Source organism: Erinaceus europaeus, chromosome 13, assembly GCF_950295315.1.
Source record: "Erinaceus europaeus chromosome 13, mEriEur2.1, whole genome shotgun sequence".
NCBI lineage: Eukaryota > Metazoa > Chordata > Mammalia > Eulipotyphla > Erinaceidae > Erinaceus > Erinaceus europaeus.
Window position 1 is genome coordinate 36,197,316 of NC_080174.1, and position 20,213 is coordinate 36,217,528.

Sequence of the window (20,213 nt, forward strand, 5' to 3'; positions counted from 1 at the left end):
CCCTCTGTACCATAGCTGCGGCAAGCCCAGGAGGAAGAGCTGCAGAATCTGACCCAGCTCCGGGACTCCCTCCGAGGGACGCTGCAGCTTGAAAGCAGAGAGGTCAGTCAGTCCCTGTCACCATGACTCAGTGGCAAAGTGTAGGACCTGCATGCCTGAGGCCTCAGGTTCAATCCCTAGTCCTATATATCTGTAGTGGCACTCTGGCACTGTATCTATCTCCTGTAAATACACACACACACACACACACACACACACACATATATCTTTTGAAAAGTTAAAAAAGGTCAGCCCCCAAATCATCCCCAAAGATCCCTTCACCAAGGTCCTCCATGGAGGGAAGGGGAGAAGCAAGACCTCTTGAGCACTTTCCCTGAATAGGACCCTCGCAGAATGGGGCCCTTCCCATCCAGATGCCTTGAGATCTTCTTTGCATGTCCAAGGAACAGGAGAATCTGAACCGGAAGAATTCAGGAGGTGGCTACAGTATCCACCAGCACCAAGGCAACAAGCAATTTGGGACAGAGAAGGTGGGCTTTCTCTACAAGAAAAGTGATGGGTAAGTGGCTCAGAGCTAAAGTAATTTTTATAAAGTCATACAGCCAGTAAATGAAAAAAAAAAAGTTGGAGTCACTGCCCTAGAAGACTGTTTTTATAATTTCTGTAGACAATTAAGAGTTCTAAGACCCTCCAGTCCGCCAATGCAAAATAATAAAAATGGGCACATGAATTTCTGCTAGATGTCTTTGGTTGTTCTTAATGTGAAGAATAACAGCAGTTAACACTTACTGAGCACTTACTATGACCTAGACAGTGTCTATGCCCTAACTCTTAGTCTCTATTATAATAGTGAGAATACCTAGAAATGAAAATGTTGATTGTACCTTGCTTCTTGGTATGAAAAAAAAAAAGAAATACAAAGGCTTTTATGGGATGCATTGATGTTTGTACTCACTGATCAGTGGTTTTTTTTTTATAATTTTATTAGTGATTTATTATTGGTTTACAAAATTATGAGATGACATGGGTATAATTCCACACCATTCCCACCACCAAAATTCCATGTCACCATTCCCTCCATTAGAAACTACAGCAGTTCTCCCAAGGTTACAGACGGTTGACTATTATTTCTATAGCCATATATCTCTAGTTATATATGTTTGGCAATTTTTTTCTATGGTCCTGCCTCTATTCCTTTCTTTTTTTAAGTTATTTATAAAATAGAGAATATCAACAAAACCACAGAATAAAAGGGGTGAAATTCCACATATTTCCTACCTCCAGAGGGGATATCCCATCCCCTCCATTGGAAGCTTTCCTATTCTTTATCTTGCTGGGAGAATGGACCCAGGGTGATTATGGGTGCAGAAGGTGGGAGGTTTAGTTTCTGTAATTGCTTCCCCCATGGATATGGGCATTGACAGATTGATCCATACTCCCAACTTGTCCCTATCTTTCCCTAGTGGGACAGGGCTCTGGAGAGGTGGGGTACCAGGGTACATTGGTGAGGTTGTCTGGGTGAATCAGGTTGACATCATGGTAGCATCTGCAACTTGGTGTTTGGAATGTGTATTCTTTTGCTTCCTCCTTTTTTTTAAAAAAATTATTTATTTATTCCTTTTTGTTGCCCTTGTTGTTTTATTGTTGTAGTAATTGATGTCATCATTGTTGGATAGGACAGAGAGAAATGGAGAGAGGAGGGGAAGACAGGGAGGGGGAGAGAAAGATAGACACCTATAGACCTGCCTTACCACTTGTGAACCGATTCCCCTGCAGGTGGGGAGCCAGGGGCTCAAACCGGGATCCTTACTCCAGTCCTTGTGCTTTGCGCCACCTGCGCTTAACCTGCTGAGCTACGGCCCGACTCCCTGCTTCTTCCTTTCTTGTGGGACTCCGTTCAGTAGTTCTTTTAAGGTGGGGTTGATTTTGGAAAATTCCTTTAGTTATTGAATATTTGAGAAAACCTTTATTTCTCCCTCATATTTGAAGGATAATTTTGCAGAATGCAATATTTGTGGCTGGAATTTCCTCTCCTTTAGAACTTTGAATATGTCATTCCATTCTCTCCTTCCCTCTAGAGTTTGTGAAGAGAAATCTGATGAAAGTCTTATAGCTCTGCCTTTGTATGTAACTCTTTCCTTTCCCTAGCAGCCAGCAAAAAATTTTCCTTGTCATTGACTTTTGATAGTTATAATAATGTGCTTTGGCATTGGTCTTTTTGTATTTATAAATCTGGGTGATCGTTCTGCCTCTTGGATGAGAATGTTCTGATGGTTTCCTAAGTAAGAGAAGTTCTCAGCTAAAATTGCTCTGAAAATGGACTCTGGATCTTTGGCCTTGTCCTCTTCAGATATACCTATCATACTTATATTCGATCTTTTGATGGAGTCTGTAATTTTACAGAGAGTTGCTTCATTCTTTCTGAACCATTCCTCTCCCTCATCTTTGAATTGAAAGAGTGGGCTGGCTGTATCTTCTAAATTGGAGATTATTTCTTCTGAATGTGTGGATCTACTTCCTAAGCCTTCTACCTGGGCATGGATTGCAATTAGAGTGTCTTTTACTCCCGGGTGTTCTGAAATTCTTTCAAGAATTGAAGATTCTTTTTTTAAGACTTTATTTATTGACCAGAAAGATAGGAGGAGAGAGAGAGAGAGAGGAAGAACCAGACATCACTCTGGTACATGTGCTGCCAGAGATTAAACTCAGGACCTCATGCTTGAGTATTTGATGCTTTTATCCACTGTGCCACCTCCCAGACCACAATCTGAAGATTCTTAGTGAACTCTGCTATAAGTTCCTCTTGTGTATTTTAATTCCATAGTATCATGCTCTTTTAATTCTTGCTTAAATTCTTGGAGAGTCCTCATAATGAGCTTTCTGTAGTCTGTCTCTGAGAGTCTCTTTAAATCTGTAATTCTTTGGATTTCCTCTGTTTCATTTCTGTCTGGCTGATATGGCATAGTTCTCTGCTTGCACATTTTTTATTTTTGTGCTGGTTATTGATGGCCAGCAGGTGATGCTGTTGTGATCTCTAGGTTTCTCTTGTTTGTATGATCTGCAGTGGGGGTAGGTGGTTGCTTTGGGCTATCTTGTGATAATAAATGCCTTTTTGTTTTGTTTTTTAAGATTTTGTTTATTTATGAGAAAGATAGGAGAGAGAAAGAACCAGACATCACTCTGGCATGTGCTGCCAGGAATCAAACTCTCGACCTCATGCTTGAGAGTCCAAAGCTTTACCACTGTGCCACCTCCCAGACCACACAAATGCCATGTTTTATGTTGTGTCTTTGCCTTAAATTCAGACAGCTAAAACTCCTCTGAGTCAAAGATTGTGAGGTTTTAAGCCCCTGTCTCTTTTCTTCCGGCACTAGGGACAATGTTACTTACTTGCTGCACTTAATGTAAAATCACCAAAATGGCACAGCTCAGCACCGGTGCCGCCCAGAGCTCTGATTTGGCTTTGCTGTTCTTCAGCTGCACCCCTTTTTGCTCCAACCGCACATGAGCGCCTACCTGAGGCTGCAGAACTTTCAGTTGTAGATTATGGCTTCAGTTGGGTTTCTTGTTGTACTTAATTGTTGTTTTGGGAAGAGAGGCTATTTGGTCTCAGTTATTCCGTGGCCACACCTCCAGGAAATTCTGATCAGTGTTTGTTTATTTGTTTAGTCACCACCAGGTCACTGCTTTGAGTAAACTTTTTCAGATAGAAAAAGAGAGGCAGAGAGATGGAATGAGTGGGGCAAGACACTCCAGCACTGGAGTTTCCTCCAGTGTGATGGAGACCAGGCCCAAACTTGAGTCATGTATATGACAAAACAGGTGCACTATCCAGTTTAGCTATTTTGCTAGTTCCTCACTAATCAGTTTTTATCAGAGAAGAATAACTGTTAAATTTGTGAGTTTTTAATTCTTAAAGTTTATTTTAGAGCACTCAATATCTTGCTTTGTGTTCATCTGTAATTCATCTGTTGTCACCAGGAGTCTGTTTGTCCTCTTAGAGCAGGAGCTTCCTAAGGCTGGGAGCTGTGTCTCCTCTATCAAACTAGAGGGGTAAGATCCCTGGAGAGTAGGACTATCTTTTCCTTGTTTGACTGGGAGTAGGACAGGACTCTTCCATCATACGGGAACCCCAGGAAGTGAGGGGTCTAAGGGGCTAGTGAATAGAAGAGGTGAAATGGAGTCAGACAGGTGGGATAAGTGACGTGGTCCAGGATTCTGATTTCTGATACAGAAGAATTAATTATGAACCTCAGGTTATTGTCTTTCTCTCCTGGACCCTAGAATTAGAAGAGTGTGGCAGAAAAGGAAGTGTGGAATCAAGTATGGCTGCCTGACCATCTCTCACAGCACGGTGAGGCCTGGAAGGGAGGAGGTTGCAAGGCAAAATGGGTCAGTCCTCCTTTGGTATTCTGAGCAGATATGTGGCCAGAACTCCCTCCAAGCCCCAACTCTTGATCCAGGTAGCTGAAGATCCTCCCACAGGAGGAAGGATGAGACCCAAAGGCCCTAACTCAGTCTTAGTCCACAAACTTTTGAGAAGAGAAAACATAAAATGGAGCTTTTTATTTAAAAAAATTTATTTGATAGATCAAATTAAATTATTATATAGATTTAAATTATTATTAGATAGATTAAGAAGCAGGTATAAGCATTTGGAGAATTTAGATGCTAACATGTATCCTCCACATTTAATCTCCATAGATAAACCGGCCCCCTGTGAAGCTGACTCTGCTGACATGCCAAGTGAGACCAAACCTGGAAGAGAAAAAGTGCTTTGACCTGGTGACTCGTGAGTTGTCTCTATCTCTTTCCTTCCATCTGCCCAGGGCTTCTCTCAGAAACTCAGTTCACAAGAGACCTCAGTGAGGGTCCATGTCCAGTTCCATATGTGTTTGTTAAACAGCTGCAGGCATGAGAGTCCTTGGGCCCTGGACACTCTAAAGCCAGAGTGAATTGGGACAATTTGATTTTTATAATTATTGTTACTGTAAAATTTTTACCTTTCATCACTTGGGGTTTTGGGGTCTGACTTTCCATAGGAGCTAGTGTACATGGAGAAGCATCTCAGAAAGTTCTGTCTCTGGCAGGGAAGGGGTGATGTGGAGAGCCTGATCTGTAAGATGAGGGAGGCATGCAGAATAAGGTACAGATAGAGCACCATGGAAGATTTGAGAGCGGGAAGGTCTGCCCTGCTGCAGAAACTCAGAAAAGGCTGCTTGGAGAAGAGAGCATTTGAGTTTGGCCTTGAAGGACACAGAGTGTAGAGTTTGGGTGAGGACATTTCAGAAGGTAGAACTGGCTTGCTGAAATGAAGGCAGGAGGGTAGGTGCAGCCAGAGTGCAGGGTTCCCAGAAATGGTAGAAGATGAGACCTAGGAATGCCTCCTAAAGGTCTGGATCTGACTTTGTTTTACATATTTTATACAGAGACAGAGAGAAATTGAGGAAAGGGGACAATAGAGAGAAAAAGAGATACCTGCAGCACTTTACCACTTGTGAAACCTCTCCCCTGTAGGTGGGGACCAGGGTCTTGAACCTGGGTCCTTGTGCATGGTAACATATGTGCTCTACCAGGTGCACCACCACTGGCCCCCAAAAGGTCTCGATCTTATTTCCCAGCAATAGGGAGCCAATCTTGGGACAAAGGAGTGCCCTAACTGAACAGAACTTTAGACACCACAATTTGATCATTAGTACAGGCTGGGGGAAGAGGAAGAGAAGTAGAGTAGGGAGACCAGATAGATGACTTGGGGAAACATGTGGGAAGGTAGGTTCAGAGGCACCCCAGCCTGTGGCCTGGGAGACCTCCCCTGGCCCTAGAACCAGGACTTCACTTAGAGGGTCTTTTAAGATTCCACCTTGGAGGTGACTTCTGAGAAACTTCCTTCTCCACACATACAGGGCCATTGCTGCCTGCCTGGCAGAGTCTGGTACTATAGGGGCACAAGTTCCCTCTGGTGCCAGCGGTTTTGGTAAGGGTCCCCTGTGCAGAGGACTTATGTAAGCTAGATATTCCCCTCTCCCCACAGACAACAGGACATACCACTTCCAGGCAGAGGATGAACACGAGTGTGAGGCGTGAGTGGCCATCCCCAATTGCCTAAGGCTTACCTTTGGGTGGGGCAGGGGAGCCTTATCCAACCCCTTGATCTCAGTGGACCTCAGCCATCATGCCCCACACATCCACACACTCTCCGCAGGTGGGTATCAGTGCTACAGAATAGCAAGGATGAAGCCTTGAGCAGTGCCTTTCTCGGGGAGCCCAGCAGCAGCAGCCTGGGTCCTTGGGGCAGTGCCGGGCTGCAAGGGGAGCCCCAAGACCTCACAAAGCTGCTCATTGCTGAGGTGAAGAACAGGCCTGGGAACAACCAGTGTTGCGACTGTGGGGCTGCAGGTCTGCGGATGGGGCCTGACAAGGTGGGAGGTGGAGGGGAGGGGACAAAGGAATGTCTGCACCTGCAGGCACAGAGCAACTCTACTTCACAGACCCCACTTGGCTCAGCACCAACCTAGGCGTGCTCACCTGCATCCAGTGCTCTGGCGTCCACCGCGAGTTGGGTGTGCGCTTCTCCCGCATGCAGTCCCTCACCTTGGACCTGCTAGGCTCCTCTGAGTTATTGGTAAGAGTGGGGTGCAGCCTGGACCCTGTCCAGTGGTCAGGCATAGTTTGACCAGGGAAAGGGCCTGAACCAATGATGCTGGGATAGGCAGAACCTGGGTTCTAGCTATAGTGAGTAGGGCTTGAGCTAAGAATTCTGTTAAATTGGGACAGTCAGAATCTTTTTAAAAATTATTTATTTACTTATTATTGTACAGAGACAGAAATTGAGAGAGGAGGGGGAAACAGAGAGAGAGAGACAGAGAAACACCTGTAGACCTGCTTCACCACTTGTGAAGCTTTGCCCTTGCATGTGGGGACCAGGTGCTTGAACCTTGAGCACTGTAATGTGTGTGCTTAACCAGGTGCCACCGCCTAACCCCACCTCAGGACAGTCAGAATCTTGAAAGGGCCTGGTCCAGAGCAGGGTATGGACAATCAGAAATTTCTGTCCTCTAGGGGGTATTGCCCTAGCCACACAGTCCTAATCTCTCTCTCTTCTCCTCCCCCGCCCCCAACCCCCAGCTTGCGTTAAACATTGGAAACACATGCTTCAATGAGATCATGGAAGCCCAGCTGCCTTCACACAGTGGCCCTAAACCCTCAGCTGAGAGTAACATGTAAGGGTGCTGACTGACAGGGTTCTGCTTCTCTAGCCCCAAGGATTTCAGAAGAAGCTTGTACCGGAAGTATGCAGAGAGGGGTTTGGATCTGGAAGAGTCCTGCACTTGGTTCTGGGGAAAAGCAGAACTTTATCTCCTATTTGGACCCCTGGGGTCAGCTGGGTGGAAACAGTCCTTTCTGAGATCCCATGGTTGTTTTTGGCAGGAGTGCCCGCAGGGACTACATTGTGGCCAAGTATGTCGAACACAGATTTGCCCGACGGTCCACACTTGAACCTCAGAGACTACAAATGGCCATATGTAATCAGGACCTTCTGTCTGTGCTAGAAGCCTTTGCTAATGGGCAGGACTTTAGACAGCCACTACTTGAGCCTGAGGGGCAGGTAAGAACTACCTTCAAGGGCCACCTTCAAGAACCACCCACTCTGCCTACTCCCTAGACCTCCATGGCTAGATTTTACTTCCCTCTGCCCCATCAGAGGGGTAAATAAATGGGAGAGATCATAACTTCAATCAGACAGACTAATTCTAGTGCTATCTTTCCTTAGCTGTGTGATCCAGTGCAGGTTACTAACTTCTCTTAGTCTTATTTTCTCATCTGTAAAATGGGTTAATGATAAGATCCCTCAGTTTTGAAGTGAACATTAAGCTGTGCTATATAATGTGTGTGTGCAATAAATATTAGTATCTTCTTTTTCTTTGAATAATCTTGGAAATGGATCTGGGTGGCTCATATTATCTCAGCAAAGACCATCACACTGAGGGGATATAATTTGAAATAGGAATTGAGTTTTAGTTTTTCAAGTTATAAAGAGTTCTGGGAGGTGGCACAGTGGGTAAAGCATTGGACTCTCAAGTATGAAGTCCTGAGTTCAGTCCCCAGAAGCACATGTACAAGAATAATGTCTGGTTCTTTCTCTCCTAGTTTTTTTTAAATTTTTTTTTTATTTAAGAAAGGATTAATTAACAAAACCATAGGGTAGGAGGGGTACAACTCCACACAATTCCCACCACCCAATCTCCATAACCCACCCCCTCCCCTGATAGCTTTCCTATTCTCTATCCCTCTGGGAGCATGGACCCAGGGTCATTGAGGGTTGCAGAAGGTAGAAGGTCTGGCTTCTGTAATTGCTTCCCCGCTGAACATGGGCGTTGACTGGTCGGTCCATACTCCCAGTCTGCCTCTCTTTCCCTAGTAGGGTGTGTCTCTGGTGAAGCTGAGCTCCAGGACACATTGGTGGGGTCTTCAATCCAGGGAAGCCTGGCTAGCATCCTGATGGCATCTGGAACCTGGTGATTGAAAAGAGAGTTAACATACAAAGCCAAACAAATTGTTGAGCATCTCTTCTAGTTTTCTCATGAATAAATAAATAATTTTTTTTTGGCCTCCAGGGTTATCACTGGGGCTCAGTGCTTGCACCATGAATACACTGCTCCTAGAGTCTATTTTTTTCCCTTTTGTTGCCCCCCTTTTTTTAATTGTTATTGTGGTTATTATTGTTGTTGTTGTTATTGATGTCATTGTTGTTGGATAAGACAGCAAGAAATGGAGAGAGGAGGGGAAGACAGAAGGGGGGTGAGAAAGACACCTGCAGACCTGCTTCACCACCTGTGAAATAACTCCCCTGCAGGTGGGGAGCCGGGGGCTTGAACTGGGATCATTACACTTGCACTTAACCCGATGCACTACCGCCCGGCCCCCAAATCTTTTTATTTTTAAAGAGTTCTGGAAGGTAACTGCATACAGTTTGAACAAACAAACAAACTCAACACAATTGAACTGTGTACTTAAAGATGGTAAATTTCATTGGATGTGCTTTTTATCACAGAAGACATTTTAATGTGGTCAAATATACATCCCATGAAATTTCCCAGTTTAAATTTTTCCTTCATTTTGTTGCCATAAGGATTACCACTGAGTATCCTAGGCCATATGTATGTGTGTATATATTAATAGGAACAGAGTAATTGAGAGGGAGACAGAGAGGGAGAGTCAGTCACCTGCAGCACTGCTTCACCACTCATAAAACTCTACCTTAAGAAAAAAATCTCTTAAAAGAGAGATTCTTTTTTTATTTTTGCCTCCAGTGTTATCACAGACTCAGTGCTCCTGGTGGCCATTTTTTTCCATTTTTATTGGACAGGACAGAGAGACATTGAGAGAAGAGGGGGAGATAGAGGGGGGAGAGAAAAGCAGACACCTGAAGACCTACTTCACTGCTTGTGAGATCTCTCCCCTGCAGATGGGGAGCTAGGAGCTCGAACTGGGATCCTTGCATGTGGGTCCTTGTGCTTTATACTATGTGCACTTAACCCAGTGCACCATGGCCCAGTCCCCCTTTTTTTTTTTAAAGATTTGATTTATTGGGAGCCGGGTGGTGGCACAGCGGGTTAAGCGCAGGTGGCGCAAAGCGCAGGGACCGGCGTGAGGATCCCGGTTCGAGCCCCCGGCTCCCCACCTGCAGGGGAGTCACTTCACAGGCGGTGAAACAGGTCTGCAGGCGTCTGTCTTTCTCTCCCCCTCTCTGTCTTCCCCTCCTCTCTCCATTTCTCTCTGTCCTATCCAACAACAATGACATCAACAACAATAACAATAATAACTACAACAACAATAAAAAGACAACAAGGGCAACAAAAGGGAAAATAAATAAATAAAATTACAAAAAAAAAAAGATTTGATTTATTAATGAGAAAGCTAGAAGGAGAGAAGGAAAGAACCAGACATCACTCTGGTACATGTGCTGCCAGGGATTGAACTTGGGACCTCATGCTTAAGAGTCCAAAGCTTTATCCATTGTGTCACCCCCTGGATCACAGAAAGAGATTCCTTCCAAAAGTGTGACATAGAGAAACAGCGAAGTATGGGAGCTAGGTGGTGGTGCACCTGGCTAAGTACACACACTACAGTGTGCAAGGACCTAGTGGAGACCAGGAGCTTGACCTTTAGTCCTGGTGCATGGTAATGTGTGCATTCTACTGAGTATGCCATGGCCAACCTCCCTTTTATTTTTAATATTTATTTTATTTGGGCAGCAGGTAGTGGCATAACCTGGTTGAGGACATAAATTACCATGTGCAAAGACCCAAGTTCAGGACCCCAGTCCCCACCTGCAGGAAAAGAAGCTTCAAGAGCAGTGAAACAGTTTTGCAAGTCTCTCTTCTTCTCCTCTAATTCCCTTCCCCCTCTCAACTTCTCTCTGTACTATCAAAATAAATAAATAAATAAGTATTAAAAAGAAAATAGTTATTTTTTACATACGAGCAATAGAGCTGAGAGAGAGCACAGAGCATCTCTCCAGTGCATGAGGTATTGAGAATCAGGCTGGAACCTCAGGCATGTAAATCCAGTGCCTGTTGAACCATCTCCCTAGCACCTTTTTTTTCTTTTTAAAAAGCTTTTTGGGAGTCGGGCAGTAACACAGCGGGTTAAGCGCAGGTGGCACAAAGTGCAAGGACCGTAAGGAACCCGGTTCGAGCTCCTGGCTCCCCACCAGCAGGGGAGTCGCTTCATAGGCAGTGAAGCTGGTCTGCAGGTGACTATCTTTCTCTCCCCCTCTGTCTTCCCCTCCTCTCTCCGTTTCTCTCTGTCCTATCCAACAAAGACGACAATAATAACTGCAACAACAATATACAACAACAAGGGCAATGAAAGGGAATAAATAAAAAAAGCTTTTTATTGATGGGGGTAGATAGCATAATGGTTATGCAAAAAGACTCTTGTGCCTAAGGCTCTAAAGTCCCAGGTTCAATCCCCTGCATCACCATAAGCCAGAGGTGAACAGTGCTCTGGTAAAAATAAAAATAAAAAAATAGAATAAAAAGCTTTTTATCTTTATATAATTATGATATTCTTTCACAAGAGAGAGCAACACGTAGAGATAATAGCAGTTTTCAGCTCTGGCATATGGTGGTGCCAGGGAGTAAACCTGCAACTTCTGGGCCTTTGGGCATGAAAGGGTCATATGCTGCCTCTTTGATATCTCTCTAGCTCTAAACTTTCTTCTTTCTACTTTTTAACTTTATTTATTTATTTAATTTGGTCTGACAGAGAGAAATTGAGAGGGAAAGGGACTGCAGAGGGAGAGAGAGATACCTACTTGTGAAACTTTCCCCTCGTAGGTGAGGACTGGGGACTTGAACCTGGGTCTAATACATGCACTTAACCAGGTGTGCCACTGCCTGATCCACATTTCTTCCTTTCTAAAAAGAAAAGAAAGCAAGAACATTGAAAGACTAAATTGATAGGTATTGATATCTGATTGCACATAAAATATTGGATGTCATACATCTGAGCTATTTGCTACCATGATAGGCCTGTCCACTGGACAATGAAAATGCAGCTATTAGATAAGAATTTGGAGTAGGTGTAGCCTGGGAGGTAGCACAGTGGATAACGCCTCAGATTGTCAAGCATGAGGTCCCAAGTACAATCCCTGGCGTCATGTGTGCTAGAGTGATGTTCTGGTTCTCTCTCTCTCTCTTTTAAATTAGGTTTTCTCTCTCTCTCTCTCTCTCTCTTAAATTAGGTTCTCACTGGGGCTTGGCGCCTGCACAATAGATCCACTGCTCCCAGAACCCCCCCTTTTGATAGGATAGAGAGAAATTGAAAGGCGAGAGGGAAGTAGGGAGAGAGAAAGAGCTACCTGCAGTACTGCTTGTGAGTCTTCCCCCCTGCATATGGGGTCCAAGGGCAAAGAGTGTGGAACATTCTACACATGAAGTTAGCCGAGCTCTCGGGTCCAGTGAGAGGAGTGCAGAGTCAGTAACCACATTTGAGTAACAACTTCATCCACTGGGGACAAAGGGAGGAAGAATCATTAAAGGAAGCAATGAAGAAACATTTTTCACCATCCTTCCACACACATCCATTCAGTCTTCTCTCTCTCTCTCTCTCTCTCTCTCTCTCTCTCTCTCTCCTTCTCTCTCTCTCTTTGTTTCCAGGGTAATTTCTAGGGCTTGGTGCCTGCACTGCAAATAAACTGCTCCTGAAGGCCATTTTTTCCCTTTTTGTTGTTCTTGTTAATATTGTTGTTATTGTTGTCATTGTTGGATGGGACAGAGAAATGGAGACAGGACAGAGAGAAATGGAGACAGGACAGGAAGACAGAGGAGAGAAAGATAAACACCTGCAGACCTGCTTCACCACTTGTGAGGTGACCCCCCTGCAGGTGGGGAGCTGGGGGCTCAAACCGGGATTCTTATACCCATCTTTGCGCTTTGCCCCATGTGTACTTAACCTGCTGCGCTACCACCCGGCCCCCTCAATCTAATTTCTTAGGGGTTCCGGCAGCTATATATTTAGAGGTGATGGGGCAGGGGCAACAAGGGTAGTAATACTTGGGGTGGAGGGAAAAACTCAGAGATGTGGCTGTCTATCCAGGCACCTGGAGAACTTGCCCTGCACTTGGCTATCAGAGTCGCCAACCAGACCTCTCTGCCTCTGGTGGACTTCATCATTCAAAATGGGTGAGAATCTCCCTGCCCATGCCTGTCTCCCAACTCTTATTATTCTCCCCCCTCCTCCCTTTCTCCTCTCCTCTTCTACTGACTTTGGCCCCCTCACTTTCCTGTTCCTCTCCTTTCTCCCTAATCACACACCCCTCCCCCAGTGGCCACTTGGATGCCAAGGCTGCAGATGGGAATAGCGCTCTGCATTGTGCTGCTCTCTACAACCAGCCCGACTGCCTCAAGCTACTACTGAAAGGGAGAGCTTCAGTTGGCTCAGGTTGGCCTCAGATATCTCCTTTTTCAGATCCCAGACCCTTTTTCCCCACAGCCCTATACCCCACCCCACCCCACCCCACCCCCATGGGATTTCCTGCCTTTCTCCCAGACAGAAAGCACTGATAACTAGCTTGAACTTGCAGACAGACTTGAATTCTAATCCTGATTTGCCTCTGACCACTTCTATGACCTTAGAATTCATAACATTAACATTTTGCCAGCAGGGTTTTTACTGGGCCTGTATGATTTCATTGCTCCTAGCATACTCTTCTCTTTTTTCCCCCCCAACAAAGAGGGTGAAAGAGAGAGGGAGAGAGAGGAATAGAGAGGTAGGGAGAGAGGAGAGACACTTTAGCACTGCTCATGAACTTTCCTTCATGCAGGTGCTCCCATATGGTGACCAGGGGCTCAAACTGGGTCCTCGAACATGGTATGGTGTGCACTGTAGTGGGTGAGCTGTCTCCCAGGCCCAACAAATCTCTCTCTCTCTCTCTCTCTGCCCCTCTCACTGTTCTGGTTTTGTTGTTTGTTTGTTTTAAAGATTTATTTACTAAAAAGGGAGAGAGAACCAGAGAATCACTCTGGCACATGCAGTACTAGGGATCAAACTCTGAATCACATACATTTAAATCCAGTCATCTATTTAGTATACCACTGCCTGGGCTGCTGCATTATATCTTAAACCTCAGCTTCCTTATTTCTAAAATGAAAATAATACCTAACTGAACTAGTAGGTCTACTAAGAGTACAAAATGAAATAATGTTCCTGGAAGTATCTAGTGAACTATATGTCAGCTGAATCTGAATAATAGTGGCTACAGTAGTGACCATTTATTCCTGATACCATGCCAAACTCGTCAGGTTACAAGTATTCTGCTCATTTTGCATAACCATTATGCTATCTCCCTAGTTCTGTTTGTTTTGTAGATGAGAAAATTTAAGACCCAGAGAGGCTAAGTAACTTGTCCAAGATTACACAGCCAGGAAATAGTAGAGCCAGGGTTCAAACCCAGAAATTCTGATTCCAAAAGCCCATCTGAACCACAATAATAATAATCCTTAAAATGGTGATCCGGGAGGTGGTGCAGTGGACAAAGCATTGGACTCTCAAGCATGAGGCCCTGAGTTCAATCCCCCGGCAGCACATGTACCAGGGTGATGCCTGGTTCTTTCTTTCTCCTCTTATCTTTCTCATTTTATTTATTTAAATAGAATCTTTAAAGAAACAAACAAACAAATAAATAAGTAAAATCTTTTTTAAAAAAAAACTTTAAAATGATGAAACATCAGCTTGTAAAGTGTAATTTAAATATGTAAACCTCAACAAATTGAAGTAATATTTTGACCCTTGTCTCTGTTCTTCACAGTGAATGATTCAGGAGAGACAGCTCTAGACATTGCCAGGAAAAAGCAGCACAAGGAATGTGAGGAGCTGGTGAGGTTTAAGGAAGAAGGGGTTGCCCCTGACCATGCCTCTCTTTCCACTGAGCACCCTGACTCTCTGAACTGCCAAGTCTTCGGGCCAGGTGGTGGAGCACATGTTATAAAGCTTAAGGATCCAGGTTCAAGCCCTTAGTCCCCAACCACGGGAAGGGAAAATCTTCATCATCAGTGAAGCAGTACTGCAGGAGTCTCTTTTTCTCCCTCTCTCTTTCTCTCTCTCTCTTCCCCCTTCCTCTCCATTTCTTGCTGTCTTGAACCAATAAATAAGTATTTTTAAAAAGAATGATTTTTAAAAAAAAAAAAATAATAAACTGCCAAGTCTTTGTTTTTGGCAGTTGGAGCAGGCGCAGGCTGGAACACTGGCCTTCCCTCTGCACTTGGACTACTCCTGGGAAATCTCCACAGAGCCTGGATCTGACAGTGGGGAGGATGAGGAAGAAAAGGTATGCCCCAGCCCCCTGCCTCTGGGGCCTCTAAGTAGCACAAGGAAAGAGCCAGATTGCACCTGTGGTGGGGAAGGGCAGGGCTGAACTGGCAGAACCAGGCTGTCCTCCACACTTACCCCCCCACACACACCTCACAGCAGCTCTGCCCTCTGAAGCCCCCAACCCTGGCCCATTGGACTAATGTGAGGTTGGACATCAGCAACAAGACCTATGAGACCATCACCAGCCTGGCACCAACTGCCCCTCAGAGCCAGAGTGAGGATTTCCCCCCACCCTTGCCAGTCAAAAATCCTTCTCGGTCGGTGGTTCAAGAACGGGCTGGACATGGAAGTAGAGGTATGGTTGGCCAGAAGAATATTCATTATGCCATTCACTGGGGCTACTCTCTGCTGGGACAGTGGACTAAGAATGCTTGTATTAGTTTATCCTGTCCTTGCAATCAACCACCTCACAAGAAGGTAGGTGTCATCTCCTTAATGGAACTGAAGTGCTAAGTAGGATACCCTAGATACCACAGCACATATGTCTCTGATGTGGGATTCAAACTTAGGTCTGTCTTATGCAGAATTCCTTGGTGTTCACTTACATTAAAAGGAAAAGAAGCATTTGTTGAGTTTTGTTCACTATGCCTTGAGTCCTGTGGCAGCTGTCATAATAGGAGAGAGAGGGGGTGGGGGAGAAGAAGAGAAGCTGGAGTCTTGGGCCCAGGAGAGAGGGAGAGGGAGAGAGATTGGAGTGTTGGACCCCAGGAGATGTCTCAGTGGGTAGAGCATATGTCTGACCATATATGAGGCCCTGTTTTCATTCCTAGCACCATGTCTAGTACAACAGACAGCACCGAAGAAACTCCATGGATGGTGGAATAGCGTTTTGGCCTCTCTAAAAACAGAAAAAAAAAATGGAGTGAGAGGCCAGTGAAATAGCTGCTTTGCCATGTGTGTAATGCAGGTTTGAGCCTGACCCCCACTTCACTGAAGGAAGGATTAGTGCTGTGGGTCTCTCACTCTCTGCCTTTCTGTCTCTATGTAGATAAAAAAAGGGGGGGGTAGGAGACTGGGGAGGCAGCTCAGTGGTATTGTGCATGTGTAAAGCCCGAGGTTCACTAAAAAAAAAAAAAAGTTCTAACAAACCTAAGTCAAACATTTTTCATTAAATGGAACACACTCAAGAAATTTTAAAACAGAATTGAACAGAAGCTTTGCATAGTGAATGAGTAAATAGTTTACATGACTTACAGATATTGCCAAAGGTAAGAAATGCCACCATTTTGTTTTCTTCTTACTTGAGTTTCTAGATAATTATTTTAACTTCCTGTCCTTTGTACAGAAAGTGAGTGAGTCCAAGGTATAACAATTTTAGGCTTTATAACAAAATTCTAAAAATGAATGCATTATTTATTATACTATAAAGCACAATCTTGCCAAGAATGTAAATCCTAAAGAAACAGGGATATGAGCATTTTATTGACTGTTAAGTCTCCAAAGTATGTGGCTGTTCTTGAGAACTGTCTATTGAATGGATGAACAGTACTTTTCTGGAAGCTCAAGAGAGGAAAGGAGCATATCTTGCTGGCATTGAGAGGAGGTTTAAGGAGACTTCCTGGTGGGGTTTGCATCTGAACTGAGCCTGAATTCTAGCTGTAGAATCACATTGAGAGGAGGGTGTAAGCAGAAGCACAATAGTGAATCACTAGCCCTGGCCATTTTGAATTAATGTAATGAATGAATAAAACAAGTTTGATGGGAAAGAGTGCTCGAGAGGTAAATGGGTAGTGGGAAGTTGAGAGAAAAATCATGATATGTCCTAAAAGCTAAAGACTGCTTTGAAATTGAGCACAGCATAAGTGATAGAGTTCTTGTCACTTCTGATTTTAGATTGGTTAGAAGCCCCCAGCCTCAGCTTGGAGCCCTTTGGGGTCCCTGAGAACCTGAGCAGTCCAGGCTCTTCCTCTTCCAGCCTCATGAGCCCTGTGGAACCTGGGGGTCCCAGTAAAACCCTGCCTGGCTCTGAAGAGGGCCCCAGGGAATCCCCAGGCCCTTCCAAACCCAGCCTGATATCTGGAACCACTCTTGCAGAAACATATCACCCAGTCAGGTTCAGGTGAGTGAGACCTAGCTGTGCAACTGAGGCAAGTTTCCTGACCTCTCTGAACATCCACTTATTTCCCCACCTCTGAGTAGTGCCTGAAGATTAGAATTACTTCTAGCTCTGAGACCCATGACCAGTGCAAAAGACACTACATCCCCTTTACACAGCTACTCCCTGTTTGACCTAGAGATCCTGGGAGCAGACTGAAGTTAGAGTAGAGAAGGCTTAGTCTCACTTGTGTGGCTTGTTATAGAGTCTCTCAGAGGGGTCTCCACCTCTAACCCAAGATTCAGTCTTCTCTCCTTTAAAAACCCTATCAAGTGGCCAAGTGGTGGCGCATCTGGTTGAGCGCACACGTTATAATGTGCAAAGACCCAGGTTTGAGCCCCTGGTTTCCACCTGCAGGGGGAAAGCTTTGCAAGTGGTGAAGCAGTGCTGCAGTCTCTGTCCATCTTTGTCTCCCCCTTCCCTCTTGGTTTCTGTCGGTCTCTATCCAATAAATAAAGACTAAAATTAATTTTAAAAAAAACTCTGTTTGGAGTTTCAGGAGCAGACTTGAGGCTATTTCCTGAGCCCCCTAGACATCAGTAACAGGGTCCATGGGTCTGGGATAGATTTGGTCTGGGGGACTTGTGGACTCTACCCAGTCAGACTAAGCTCTCAGACTTGCTTTATATAGTCCCATCTCCCCACTCTGAGTCCAGAGGTCACACCCACCTTCCCCTGCCTTGTAGCTCAGAAAGCACACGTTCCTATCGGCGGGGAGGCCGGAGCCTGGAAGACAGTTCCTCATCCAGGCAGCCTCTGCTCAAAAGGAACATGCCGGTAGGTGCTCCAGCAATGTGACTCTAGGGCTGGTGGCTGAGGACCTTAGAGACAGAGTTGGTCAAGAGCAAGGTTGAAACTGGAACTGGCATATTGCACCAAAGTAAAAGACTCTGGGGTAGGTGGGGGGGAGAGAATACAGGTCCAAGAAGGATGACAGAGGACCTAGAGGGGGTTGTACTGTTATATGGGAAACTGAGAAATGTTATGCATGTACAAACTATTGTATTTACTGTCAAATGTAAAACATTAATTCCCCAATAAAGAAATTTTTAAAAAAAGAAAAGAGAAAGAGCAAGGTTGAAGATGTTTCCCTATGAGATGGATCCCAGATGGTCACAGCTTGGTCACTCCCTATCCTGGTGCTCCACTTTCCCAGCTCCAGCTCTATATAGGTACAGCTAGGGAGAGGCCCAGCTCTGAAGATCAGCACAGTTGACTAGGCACAAGTTCTGGCTGCTTCCCAGGAGTGGGCGATTGGTTCCACTGAGAATGAATCACTTTCCTGATAGATGAGGTGGGATTAGGTTGGCCATGTAGCAGCCCCTGTCTTTCCTAACTCTCTCTGTGTATGGGAGTCTCCTGGAGTGGAGACTTCTAATTCCTGGGAATACAGGGATGTGATAGTCCTGGCAAGAGCTGTCATCTTTAATCTGGTCTCTCCCTGCTTCACATATTTGGTTGAGAAACCTGAGGGTGAACAGAGGGCAGTGCCAGTTGTGTTGGGAAAGGTCTTCTCTTCTCCCAGACACAAGTCTATACACAATTAGGTCTCCATTATCCATTAATGCCTGTTGTTGAAACATTCATGACAATAAAACCCCAGGCTCAAGAGTGAAGAGACCTTTAACAAGTGGCTTCACTTCCTCAGCATAATCTGTAAAATGGGGATAATTTCATCTAACCACAGTGGGGCAGCTGTGAACTAGTATATGATAGACACTTAGAAATGTCCCTTTTTATCCTTCTCTCCCTAGGTTGGCATCACTGAAGGTGACAGCTCAAGGGCTGGAGGTCTGCCTTCAAGTTCTATGCAGCCTTTGCAAGACTAGCTCCATGCTGGCTCTTGAATGCCTGAACCATCCCCACTCTGGACCTCAACATTTGGAGCTGGACTTGAGCCCACAACATTGAGAACCTGAGCTGTTTGTTCCGTTTGGGCCTTGTTTTCTCTGTCCTTTGAACCTCTGCAACTGACTTTCCTCCCTGACATAGATCCATGTTCCTATCAAGGACACAAGCCCTTTATCTTAGGGCTGATGGTGGTTCTTTCCCCACTATCTCATTACCTCCTAGGGACCAGGGAATGCTATGGCTGAATCTAAATCCTCCTAATCTAGCTTCAGCTACAGAACCCTTGATCCTTTCAGACCAGGACTGTTTCTTCCATCAGCTTGGGGGCTCCACAAGAGTAGGACTAGCCTGCCTTTATCATTCTCCAAACTAGAAATTCTGCCAGACTAAGAGCTGTCTTCTCGACTGTCCCTTAACTTTTGTTCCTTTACTGAGTTCTGGCTCTGTGTCCACATCTGCACTAGGCATTATAGATGCCAGATGAGTGAGACAGGGTCCTGTAAGGGTATACTCCCTTGCTGAAAAGTGCATCTCAAGGGCTGGGCTAGGGTTGGGGTAGGACTAGATTCCTGGGGATGGTCTAGGCCTAGGGGAAGACTGACAGCTATTTTATGCCTGTATGATACCACAGTTGTCTATAATTCATATAAATTCTGTATGGTTAGTGTCTGTGCTATACTGGCCATCATTGAGAATCATTCTGTTTGAGGAATAGTACAGCCTTCCCAAAGATGTCTACCATATTCTCCACCAGGAGGTAGAATAGGCTCTCCTCCTGCCACATCCCTATGTGCCTGCTCACCTGATTAAGTAGGAAGGAAAGAATGACCTAGAACAGTTGATCCTCGGTTTTCACCTCTTCTCTTGGTCAACTCAGTGTCAGGAAAAAGGTCAAAAAAGGAGGAATAATAGTGATAGAAATAGGATGGCAGACACATAATTGCCACCATGACTTTTAGCCCCACATTAAAAAGCAGGTATACTGGAGCCACCATCATTCTCTCACTCAAGTTTCCAGAGGTTGAGTGTGGGGCCCTGGTAAGGATGGGTCAGGCCAAGAGAGGGAGTCCTCTAGAGGGTGCCAGTGGCCAACACAGCAGTGTGGCTGTTGCTACTGGTGGGGTTGGGGGGTGGTGCCTATAGCTGTTTACTCTGGAGCCCTGACTGGTTTCAGTCCTATAGGCACAGGATTGTCTTCTGAAACTCCAGTGTCTGTTTTGGTTCATCTCAGACTTGATATTTTGCTCATCTCTAATAAAAGTTTTGGGTTTTGCCTTTTTTTGTAAGTTCCAGTGGTTTCATTTATGTAATCTGAAAGGAAAATTAGGGAAAGGAAAGGAATAGGGAAAATAGGGAAAGGAAAGGAATCTTAGGACTTGAAATGCTTTCT

The 20,213-nt window shown here is 45.0% G+C and overlaps 1 protein-coding gene across 6 annotated transcripts in view; it reads left to right on the top strand.

Annotated features, from left to right (window-relative positions):
* Positions 1-20,101, top strand: part of ASAP3 (ArfGAP with SH3 domain, ankyrin repeat and PH domain 3) — a 66,028-nt gene extending 45,927 nt beyond the window's left edge. For 3 of the 6 annotated variants that reach the window (XM_016190645.2, XM_060205508.1, XM_060205510.1), the window contains 17 exons: positions 16-102; positions 444-559; positions 4,285-4,354; positions 4,705-4,792; positions 6,032-6,080; positions 6,203-6,396; positions 6,489-6,622; positions 7,126-7,220; positions 7,429-7,606; positions 12,604-12,689; positions 12,833-12,948; positions 14,315-14,382; positions 14,726-14,833; positions 14,974-15,172; positions 16,711-16,936; positions 17,659-17,749; positions 18,727-20,101. In XM_016190645.2, the coding sequence (XP_016046131.1) occupies positions 16-102; positions 444-559; positions 4,285-4,354; positions 4,705-4,792; positions 6,032-6,080; positions 6,203-6,396; positions 6,489-6,622; positions 7,126-7,220; positions 7,429-7,606; positions 12,604-12,689; positions 12,833-12,948; positions 14,315-14,382; positions 14,726-14,833; positions 14,974-15,172; positions 16,711-16,936; positions 17,659-17,749; positions 18,727-18,801 (1,980 nt within the window). In that variant the 3' untranslated portion in view covers positions 18,802-20,101. The remainder of the gene's footprint in view (positions 1-15; positions 103-443; positions 560-4,284; positions 4,355-4,704; positions 4,793-6,031; positions 6,081-6,202; positions 6,397-6,488; positions 6,623-7,125; positions 7,221-7,428; positions 7,607-12,603; positions 12,690-12,832; positions 12,949-14,314; positions 14,383-14,725; positions 14,834-14,973; positions 15,173-16,710; positions 16,937-17,658; positions 17,750-18,726) is intronic. The other 3 variants (XM_016190647.2, XM_016190646.2, XM_060205509.1) reach the window with 3 other exon arrangements.
* Positions 20,102-20,213: the final 112 nt, after the last annotated feature.